Source organism: Carassius auratus, chromosome 34, assembly GCF_003368295.1.
Source record: "Carassius auratus strain Wakin chromosome 34, ASM336829v1, whole genome shotgun sequence".
NCBI classification, from domain to species: domain Eukaryota; kingdom Metazoa; phylum Chordata; class Actinopteri; order Cypriniformes; family Cyprinidae; genus Carassius; species Carassius auratus.
Window position 1 is genome coordinate 1,583,080 of NC_039276.1, and position 12,384 is coordinate 1,595,463.

General features: G+C 33.7%; 1 protein-coding gene across 2 annotated transcripts in view; it reads right to left on the reverse strand.

The window, feature by feature from the left end:
- Positions 1-12,384, reverse strand: part of LOC113052916 (protein TANC1-like) — a 139,064-nt gene that overhangs the window by 12,218 nt on the left and 114,462 nt on the right. For both annotated transcript variants that reach the window (XM_026217394.1, XM_026217395.1), the window contains exons 18-21: positions 10,074-10,152; positions 1,286-1,419; positions 1,074-1,197; positions 776-951 (exon numbers count right to left, since the gene is read on the reverse strand). In XM_026217394.1, the coding sequence (XP_026073179.1) occupies positions 776-951; positions 1,074-1,197; positions 1,286-1,419; positions 10,074-10,152 (513 nt within the window). The remainder of the gene's footprint in view (positions 1-775; positions 952-1,073; positions 1,198-1,285; positions 1,420-10,073; positions 10,153-12,384) is intronic.

A 12,384-nucleotide genomic window follows, 5' to 3' on the forward strand; every position in this document is an offset into this window, starting at 1 on the left:
TTGTTTTTTTTAAGAAACAAAGTCTTTAATTCAACAAGAATGCATTAAATTAATCAAAAGTGACAGTAATGACATGTATAATATTTCAAAACATTTCTATTTCAAATCAATGCGGTTCTTTTGAGCTTTCCTTTCATCAACGAATTTGGAAAAATAAAATATTGAATGTTTTCTACAAAAATATGAAGCAGCACAACGGTTTTCAACATTGATAATAATCAGAAATGTTTCTTGAGCAGCAAATCATCATATTTTCATGATTTCTGAAGATCATGTGACACTGAAGACTGGAGGAATGATGCTGAAAATGCAGCTTTGATCACAGAAATAAATTATATTTTACAATATATTCACATAGAAAACATTTCATTTAAATTGTAATACAATTTCATAATTTTGACTGTATTATTGATCAAATAATTGCATCCTTGTTGAGCAGAAGATTAAAAACCTTATAAGTAGACATCTTTAATTTCCATTTATTGCCTTTATTTCCTGATTTGTTATGTTTTATGCAATCAGTTTCTCATTTGATTAGACAAATTAGATATTCAACAAAGTCAGTGTCCATAACATTATTTACCGTAAACTCAAATTATGATTCTGCATCCAGTTTATTAACTCAATCTAAAAGCATCAAGCTACAGTGCCAAAAACTTGCCAAAAACCCTTCGATCTCTCTCATGATCCAATGCATCAGTCCTGCGACTTCACACACCGATCTACATCAGAAAGAGTCCTGCTGAGCTCTGTCTACAAAACACTCTTCACTCACGATGTCTGCGTCTCCGTAGAAAGCCGCCAGGTCCAGCGGAGTGCGTCCATTCTTGTCCGAGTGGTCAATAACTGCACCCTTCTCCACCAAAAACTGAACAACGTTCTTGTGTCCTTTTAGACACGCCCAGCTGAGCGGAGTTAACCCTTCCTTATCCACCGACCCTAAAGAGGCTCCTGGGAAAAGCAGAGGAAGTCTTGCTGGAAACCTGCCACTTTTATACTCCTCTACTTTGTTTGCATTATAAATGGCAAAAGATTACGCTGATAAATGAAATGCATTAGTGCATGTCACTCACCTTTAGACAACAGGAAGTCGGCCGTGCTGAGATGCCCCTCACATGCGGCCACCATCAGCAGCGTTCGGCCCTGCTTGTCACTTACATTCACATCCGCCCCATGCTGCAGCAGCAGATCTGCAATCTGAAAGAGGGACGTTCCTACATTAAACATCTTTTCTGATGAGGAAGTATTGCTGTTTGTGTTGTTGGGGTGGTTTGCAGGGTCTCACCTGCCAGTGTCCCTGACGGACGGCGCAGAACAGGGCACACGCTCCTCTCCTGTTCACCTGCTGAACCTGCGCCCCCAGCTCCAACAGAAAGCTGCACACCTCCATCTTCCCCCGTCCTGCGGCCGCAGTCAGAGCTAAGACGATAAAGAGAAATGCAAAGACGCATTATGAGTTCTCATTGAATGTTACAAACTATTTAAAATAAGTAATAAAATGAGGCACATATAATGCATGCTATATTATTTTGGGAGAAATTCAAGATGCAAGATATTGCAGATGTGATTTCACTCACAAAAAAGTACAGAAACCATCTTGAAAATATTTAATAGAACCATATAAAGGAATTACATTAATAAAACTGGACAAAAATACATTCATCAGTCATTAATCACAAAATGAATTCAACGGGTCATCTTGTTAATGCTATAAATTAAATGCAACAGTAAAATAAAATTTCATCATGAACTAGGAAATGAGCAACAATATCACATTAGACCACAGAAATTCCAAAATGACATTTCTCTTACATTCAACTTCAAAAAGTGCATTCATCTTTGCCATGTTACATTCATTTAGTTGACTAGTGCTATGTGCTGTATTAACAAAAAAATAAATGGCATTATAAAAACACTAACACTGACAAGCTACGCAATATTGCGTTCATAATCGAATGTGATTAGTCTGCGAGCATGAACGCAATATTGCGTAGCTTGATCTACGACTCTTTGTAGTAAATGCTGCTCCATCTGAAAGCACATGATGGAGATTTACTACTAATCACAGAACCGGCTTTACTGACGAGATGTGCATAACAATCACATGCCATTCATCATGCAGCACTAATGTTTGTTGATCACAAAGTACAAAGTAGATGAGGAAAACTAAGATGCCGCGTGTATACAAAGCGCCGTCATTATGGTTTATAATGCGTGGAATGGTGAGTTGTGATTGGTTGAGCGGATGTTTAACATTCTGCAGAGAAGGGTGACTGGTGCGAAAAGATAGGGAGAAAACATGCCAGAATAACAGTGTGGGTATCACATGAAACTATTCAATACTTTAAAAACAGATTATGTATATATATATATATATATATATATATATATATATATATACACACACACACACATATACATACACATATACATACAGTACAGACCAACAGTTTGGAAACATTACTATTTTTTATGTTTTTGAAAGAAGTTTCTTCTGCTTCTCAAGCCTAATAATACAATATATTATTACAATTTAAAATAATTGTTTTTAAATGTATTATACTTTAAATGATCATTTATTTCTGTGATGCAAAGCTGAATTTTTAGGATCATTATCACATGGTCCTTTAGAAATCATTCTAATATGATGATTCATTATTAAAGTTGGAAACAGTTCTGCTGCTTAATATTTTTTTCAGAAGTTGTGATACGTTTTGAGGATACTTTGATGAATAAAAAGTAAAAAAAAAAAAAAAAAAAAGCTATGTTTTTAAAATAAAAATATTTTGTAATAACAATATACACTACTGTTCAGTAATTTGGGGTCAGTAATTTTTTCTTTTTTTAATAAAATCAATACTTTTATTCAGCAAGGATGTGTTAAATTCATAAAAAGTGATAGTAAAGAAAATATATTATTAGAATTTTATTTTATTTGGAATAAATGCAGTTCTTTTGAACCTTTTCTTCATCAAATATATTAGACAGCAGAACTGTCTCCAACACTCATAATAAATCAGAATATCAGAATGATTTCTAAATGATCATGTGATCGACTGATGCTACATGTGACACTGAAGGCTGGAGCAATGATGCTGAAAATTCAGCTTTGCATCAAAGAATAAATTATTTTTTTTAAAGTATATTCAAATAGAAAACTATTAATTTAAGTTGTAATAATATTTCACAATATTACAGTTTTTTTCTGTATTTTTGATCAAATAAATGCAGGCTTGATGACGTCTTTCAAAAACATTAAAATTAGTAATGTTTCCAAACTTTTGGTCTGTACTGTATATTATTTATATATATATATATATATATATATATATATATATATATATATATATATATATATATTCAATTTTAATTGATTAACAAAATTAAATAATATGTATTAACTATAAATATAATAATAAAATGATACAAAATATGAATATTTAAATAAATTACAAAATAATATTACAAATATCATTATATTTAATATATTTAAAATATATTATATACATTTAATTGTAATATTCAAATTAATTATTTATAAATAATAATAATTATAAAATATAAATAACATGAAATAATAAAAAAGAACTGCTCTGAGTAGAATCTCATTTTTAAAGTGATTCTAACACAATGGTAACACAGCATCATTGTATTTTGTTTATGGTTGCCTAGCAAAATGGCAACTTGATGTGTTAATATTCAATGTGTAAAACTAAGTTTTAAATTTCATCAAATCAGAATTTAGCACTTGATCTATTAGTTTTATAATCTAAAATACATAATTAAAAATAATACATACAACATAATAATTATACTAACAATATTAGTAATATTAGTACAGCAAAGGCTTTAATTAGAGTGGAATATTTGTGCTCTCATAACGGACAGACTGTGTTCAGGCTAGAACTATCATCCACACAGCGGAGCAACAGCATCCATTTGGAAAAGATGCCAGAGCCATTAGAGGAATGTCTTCAAGAAGCTCAACATCCATCTGGAGTCAAGGGTACTGATTTCTCTCACTTACACGAAAGAGTGACACAGAAACATGGAGAAAGAATGCATCCTAAACTAATCAAAAACATGTTTTTAAGGGGTTTTAGTGTTTTCAGATAAAAGCTCCATTGTTATTCTCACAGTTTCCACACTAATTTCACAGAGCTGAAGGCAAATCATTTCATCCGTGTTTTCTGGCTGGGGTGTTTTGGTCATGTTTACCTCCAGCAGAACCTGTGAGCTCATACACTCGCTTGTTTTCTGCTCGAGAAACAGGACAGAAAGGAGCACGGACGGCTGCTTATTATATCCGTCTGAGTCTGTGCATGCCCACAAACCCTACAGTGATCATCACAGCTCAAGAACATGGCTAGATCACTTTTGACATCAAAAACAAGAAAAACAACATCAACAGATTAGATTTTATAACCCTTCAGTAAATTATGACCCTTGTGCTGTGCTGAAAATCCAAATCCAAATCCAAATTAGCTCTTCCCAGTCAAAAATGACTTCTACTACAACATTACAAATATCCTTGATGGCAATCTTTTTATGAACTTTTTTTTTTTGGTAGGTGTTTTGTTTGGTTTTTGCCATATACTCGATAAAGTCAAATCACACATAGTTTAAACAACAATTATGATATAATCGTAGACGTATTTATATGTATTGTATTTATATATATTATATATATCGTATGTATTTATATATATTGCGTAATGAGCAGAACCACACGATCCCCCACAATGCATCTGTAAACCCTGTGAATTTGCAGTCTGGATCCACACAAAACATCTGACACACATCAAAGAGTGTTGATTGTGCTGAGAAACAGGAAATCTATCCATCCATCCATTATCATCTATCCATCCATCCATCCATCTATCTATCCGTCCATTCGTCCGTCCATACATCCATATATCAATCCATCCATATATCCATTCATCCATTATCATCCATCAACATCCATCACTCCATCCATCCATCAATCCATCTATCTATCCGTCCATTCGTCCGTCCATACATCCATATATCCATCCATCCATCATCATCCATCCATCCATCAATCCATCTATCTATCCGTCCATCTGTCCGTCCATACATCCATATATCAATCCATCCATATATCCATCCAACCATATATCCATCCATCCATCAATCTATCATCTATTCATCCATCTATCCATATATATATATATATATATATATATATGCATCCATCCATCCTTCCATCCATCATCTATCTATCTATCTATCCATCCATCCGTCTGTCCACCCATCCATCTATATATAAATCCATCCCTATATCCATCCATCCATCATCATCCATTCATCCATGCATCCATCTATCCATCCACCCATCCATGTATCTATCCATCTATCCATCCATAATCCATCTACCTATCTATCTATTAGGGCTGGGTATCAATTCAGATGTTCCAGATCGATTCAATTTCGATTCAATTCGATTTTCTATACTCGATTCTCGATTCAAGTCAATGAATATAGATTTAAAACAAATACTATAAGTATAAAAAAGAACAGTGAACATAAGTTTACAATTGGGTAATTAATAAAAAGAAATTAAGAGCCACAAACCTGTATATTACACTCTTTTATTTTAGGTGCACTTGGGTACATTAAAACAGAACCCATCTCTAATTTTCAAATGCATACAATTATGTTAAATAAATACAAGTTTGATGCAAGATGAAAAATGCTTTGTTCTTGTCCACGACACTATCGTCGTTGTCTTACTTACGAAATCTAAAATGCTTCCATACCTCTGACTTTTTACGTCGACAAAGCACCTGAAACCAAGCCAGTGGTTCTCAACCTTTTTTCCCACCGGGCCGCATTATGGTCCAAGTACAAGTCTCGCAGGCTGCACGCACATTTCGTCACCAATACAAACCAACCTGATTTATAACATTATAGCCTAAATATTATGGTATCTAATTGATTAGATTCATTGAAATAAATAATTCTACTCCCCATAAATAAAACACATGATTCTGTCAGGAGCTGAAAAATTTGTGAAATTCGGCTCGATGTAGTAACAGCACAATGAAGTTGCGATTGTAAAGCCTGTGTTATACTTTCCGCATGAACGATCTGGACGCAGACACGGCCAGCGCTGACGCGGACTTCTTCCATTTATACTTCCGAAAGCGCACGCTGATGGTCCGCTCTGCAACAAACATGTGAACAAACAATTGCCCAGAATCATTGCACATCGCTGTCTTTATATTCTTTATTGACGGATTGCACAGGTTCGATTGGCAAAGGGCTTCTTCACACTGCCTGAACATGTGCAATTGTGCACCTGTCCGCGCGGTCATCTGCTCAGAGCCTCGGCACACACTCTCCGATGGTGATTTTTACGTCAAGCTTACCTAGCGGTCCATAGCAGACTCGCGGACGCAGAAAGTATAAGAGGCTTTAAGATGCAGTCTGTAAGACGCACACGGGAGCATGACTTGACGCGCGTCATTGCAGAAAATGTGCGTTCACAAATGTAGCCTATGTTGATGCAAAAAAGGAAAGCACTTTTGAATTTAATAATATGAGGTTCTCTCCAGAGATGTTTTGCCACATTTCTTCAATTAACGATGATTGCTGCGTAGTGTATGGTGTTTCTATTTGCTTGAACTTCCTCAAGTGAGTTGCGTGCGGGGCAAACCGAAAATAATCCTTCACTACTGATACTGCGACTATTCTTGTTTGTATGTGTTCATTCGCTGGCATTCTCCACATTTATTTTTTTCTCCCTTTTATCGAACTAATGGCTGTTGATGACTATTTGAATTGAATTCTGCCAAAGTGCGCTTATATGTGTTCGTAATGTTAAGTCTGCTCATGTCTGAAAATAATTTATGAAAAACTAAATTTCACATAAAAACATTAAGCTATAGCTTATATTTCTTTAGTAGCCTACATGTGACATCTAGTGGAGAAGATTTGTAATTAGATTAACGCTAATCTTACGTTCAATGTCTGCGGAAATAAATATGGAAAAAAATTGAGTCATGGCCTTTGAGAATCGACTTTGAATCGACCACATTTTAAAAAACGATTAATCGAAAAAAATTTTTACCCAGCCCTACTATCTATGCATCCATACATATCCATCCATCTTAGCAGCCAATCAAATGTCCTAGCATCAATTTAATACATTAGAAATATTACAACTTTATCTGATGACAACACAGACACTCAATTAAGAAACACAATTATGGGCTTGTTGATCAATAACACAAAAACAACTGACAAAGTTCACTCAGGGAAATACACATCTGAACAGAGGAAAACAGGAGGGAAAAAAAGAGATAACTGCTGAGATGCACACAGTTTGTTTTTAAGATTCAATCTATGATTTTTTCACAGTCTCTTCTGGATAATAAACAAAATCTCCCTCTATCTCACAATAGATACAATACAGCGGTATCTCTTCCTTTACAGCCTCACATAAAGCCACTGAAGGTCACACCGGATGCAGAGATGTGTAATTAAATGAGATGAATGTCCACATCTGACCTTAATGGACTCGTGACTGCAGCCACATCTCAAACTCTCAATCTACAGCAAACCTTCAATTGGGCCGGGCGAAGCATTGAATAATCATAATGTAGAGCGGCATCAGACTGATGAAGACAGCTGAGTCACTCATCACAGCGCTAGACTGTCACAAACCCCTTCAAACAGCACCTGAGATCACAATAACAGTTTATCCGACAAAATCGCTCCTTCCGATCTTCCTATAAAAGATTGTGCATTTTTATATGATTTGACATTTAATGACAGATTTTGTGAAACGCCAAGATTGTGCAGCCTTATCCCATCACTCATTTCTGATGATGTATGTATCTACAGACACCCACAATCAGTGGTGGACGAAGTACACAAATCAAGTACTTGAGTAAAAGTACAGATACATATGGTAAAATATTACTCCAGTAAAAGTAAAAGTACTCCTTTTTCAATTTTACTCAAGTGAAAGTACAAAAGTACTAAATTTTTTATGTACTTAAGTAAAAAAGTACTGCAAGATAGATGTTTGCAATGTTATATAGACTACTTAATTTAATTTTATATTAGCACATTTTTTTTATAATCCTACTGCTCAAAATACCTGGGATTTTTTCCAAAATAACCACTATATGGAGTCAAGATATTTTTGTTGTTGATATGGACTACGCTGATGAGAGTAATGTTCACTGTGAAGCTTACACTGTGATGTACCCGAGAGAAAACAGAGATGACCATCTGATCTTCACCAGTAAGAAAAAAGTATTTTAAAGTTAGTTGTTTTACAGAACATCAAAGTTACAGTACAGACCAAAAGTTTGGACACACCTTCTCATTCAAAGAGTTTCCTTTATTTTCATGACTATGTAAATTGTAGAGTCACACTGAAGGCATCAAGGGCTATTTGACCAAGAAGGAGAGTGATGGGGTGCTGCGCCAGATGACCTGGCCTCCACAGTCACCGGACCTGAACCCAATCGAGATGGTTTAGGGGTGAGCTGGACCGCAGACTGAAGGCAAAAGGGCCAACAAGTGCTAAGCATCTTTCAGGGAACTCCTTCAAGACTGTTGGAAGACCATTTCAGGTGACTACCTCTTGAAGCTCATCAAGAGAATGCAAGAGTGTGCAAAGCAGTAATCAAAGCAAAAGGTGGCTACTTTGAAGAACCTACAATATGACATATTTTCATATTCACACTTTTTTGTTATGTATATAATTCCATATATAATTCCACATGTGTTTATTCATAGTTTTGATGCCTTCAGTGTGAATCTACTATTTTCATAGTCATGAAAGTAAAGAAAACTCTTTGAATGAGAAGGTGTGTCCAAACTTTTGGTCTGTACTCTATATATGACATGATAATAAGGCCTGAAGTTAGGAAGAACATTTTAAGGAAAAAAATAATAAAACAAATTTCATAATGATTTTTTCCTTCTCAAATCTTGTCTGTGGTTTAAAAACACCCCTAGCCAAACGGGGTGCATCTCTTCCCACTGATAATTACTGTAGTTACCATGTTCTGAACATCACATCCTTTATGTGGCTGAATAAAAATATTTGGACATTATAAAAATTACATCAACTTAGCACTAACAAGCTTGTTAGCTAGACAGTTAGCATCAGCTAACAATATTTACTTATTTTCAGTACAATGAACATTCATGTCTGTCTACTCGTCTAGTTAATCCAAACAATATACGTATAACGTTACTGTCGATAAACAATATAAAAACAGACGTAACATAGGACATTTTAATAAAACTGTTAACATTGCGGCAGCGGTGAATTTGAACGTGCATGAGTTATTGTATTTAATCTGTGTTATTTTATGGGGTTTTTTTTGTTGTTGTTTTTTTTTTTTACCTAAAATTGATGTGTCTGCATCGTCTGCACTCGAGCATTTCAGTGGGCTTAAATAGATCACTCTTTACAACGGATTTAGTTCCCAAACAACTGACAGTTTTGACCTAAATATGATTTTCAGTTACAATAATTCATCCAAAATTTCGACATAACTTACTTTTAGCAACATCAGACGCACGCGCGCTCACAAGATCTCCCGGTTCTTACTTCTGGAGACTCGCACTAAACGGTTCATTTGAATCAGTGAGTGGTCGACTCCAGAACAGCTGCAATCGGATCATTCTAATTCGTAAACGAATCGTTTGTTGCGATTCGCGATCCGATTTAAAAGTTTATTTTGAAAGGACTCACTTCGTTCATGATGAATCAGAAACCGCTTCTGCGTGTCGGAGCACGTGATATATTATAGGGAGTAACGATATGTTTTATGAAATGTAGTGAAGTAAAAAGTACGATTTTATGCTTTGGAATGTAGTGAAGTAAAAGTAAAAGTTGCTAAAAATAAAACTACTCCAGTAAAGTACAGATACTTGAAAAATGTACTTAAGTACAGTAACGAAGTAAAGCTACTCCGTTACTGTCCACCACTGCCCACAATTCACTACAAGCTTCCCACTGACTGCAATTCTGACACACTGTGAGAGAGAGGAGAGATAAAAACATTAAGAAGAATTGAACATACCTGTTTCGCCCCACAGTGTGTCGTGGGCATCAGTCTGCACCTCCAGTTCATTATTCAACGCCAACAAGGCTTCCAGCACCTGCCAAAAACACCAGCTCACATCAGTCAAACGCAACACTAGAACAGATCGGCAAATGAAGCCAGGGTCATTAAATGCCACATGTGGGGAAAAACTGGCTTTGGTGAAGTTATTCTCCAGTGACTTAATTTAATGAGGCACTACAACATGGTAAAAACAAATTGATTTTAAGAATGAAAGTCTGAAGGAGTTATTATATTTAACTAAAACTTAAACTATACAAAACATTTTTGTTACTTGAAATAAAATCTTTAGCTGAAATAATAATAATAATAATAAAAAACTTTACCCTTATTTTATTTTATAAACATTGATCTTTCTTTTTACTATAACAAATAACTAATAAACTAATAATACCAATACAAAATTTTATACAAAATGTTAAAATTATAAAACACTAAGAAAACAACAATACAATAAAATTAGAGGAAACCGAAAATATAAAATAAAATAAACTTAAAATTATAAAAACACTAATAAAATTGTTTAATTAAACTAAAATTAGAGAACACAAAAAAATATGAAATAAAATGAACTTTTCAAATGATAAAAGGACTAATAAAACAATAAAATTAATATTTAACAAATTATAGAGAAAACTAAAAATAATATAAAATAAAATAAACTTAAAATGATAAAAACAACAGAATTGAAATTAATTATAGAGAAAACAGAAAACTGATACACATAAAATGATAAAAACAATAATAAAGAAACAAGATTAAAATAAATTAGAGAAAACTGAAAACTAATAAAACATTAAATTATAAAAACAATAATAAAGAAACAAAATTGAAATAAATTAGAGAAAACTGAAAACTAACAAACATAAAATTATAAAAACAATAATAAAGAAACAAAATTGAAATAAATTATAGAGAAATTATAGAGAAAACTGAAAACTTAAAATAAATTAACTTTTAAAAAATGTAAACGTTAATAAATCAACAAATTAAATTAAACAAATTATAGAGAAAACAAAAAAATTACAGATATTAAAAATTTTAACCAAACAAAAAAACAATAGTAAATCAATGGTAATAAAATAACACTGCCATCGATAAAGTGATTAAAATTAAAAAACATTCATGCTGGGTACAAGGAAAAATGCAAGGAAAAAACTGAAAGTTTGTCATAAGGACAAATAAATGTGAATGTTAAATGTTAAAAGTTAGCACCAGCAACAAAGAAAACTATCTGGGTCAATCAACAGGAAGTTGAATGAACAAGTTCAGACTGAAGCTCAAACAGCTTGACCTCAGAGACCAGCGTGTTGCTATGGCTGTTCTTCCATGGCAACCGCATCCTCACAGCATCTTAAAGATTCATTATTCTTCAAGGCCTGGGTCTCGTGTTCACTGCACATACATCCACTTAAACTCCTTTTATGTGAACAAATACGGGAGCACACTAGGGTCAGAAAATAACCAGGACTTGTGACCCTGAACCACAAAACCAGTCATAAGTGGCAAAGGTATATTTGCAGCAGTACGTTACAATACAATACACTGTAAACAATGCTATATGATACATTGTGTGGGTCTAAATGATAGATTTTTCATTTATGCCAAACATTATTAGGATATTAAGTAAAGATCATGGTTCCATATTTTGTACATTTCTTACCGTAAATATACTTTAAAAAAAAAAATAAAAAAATATTATCATTAGTAATATGCATTTCTAAGAAGTTCATTTGGACAACTTTAAAGATGACTTTCTCTATGTCGTATCCTAACAAACCATACATCAATGTAAAGCTTATTTATTCAGCTTTCTGATGATGTATACATCTCCATTTCATAAAATTGACTCTTATGACAGGTTTTGTGGTCCATGGTCACAAAAGACATTGATGGCGATGGAAATGTGTCCGATTTTGTAATAAATTCCTATGGGTTTTAAAAAAACAATCCATATTTGGACATTTTGTTATATTTTAGGTTTAATTATGGGTTTAGTGTGGTTGTTATTCGCACATGCTACTGTCAGACAGTTAAAGAGGAACAACTTAATCTAAAATCAGCTCTGAAAACACTGAATGTCAAGAAGAAATGTAATAAATCAAAATCAGCTGCTATGGTTGACCGTATCGAGCTGTATTCTAACAGATGATTTATTGTGCATCTTGTGCATTATTTACTCCTGCATTTGTTTTTGAAGCTGATTTGATTTTATGAGTGCCAGATGCAATTTTTCTGATTATTTATTGTTAATTAAATAACTGAACTG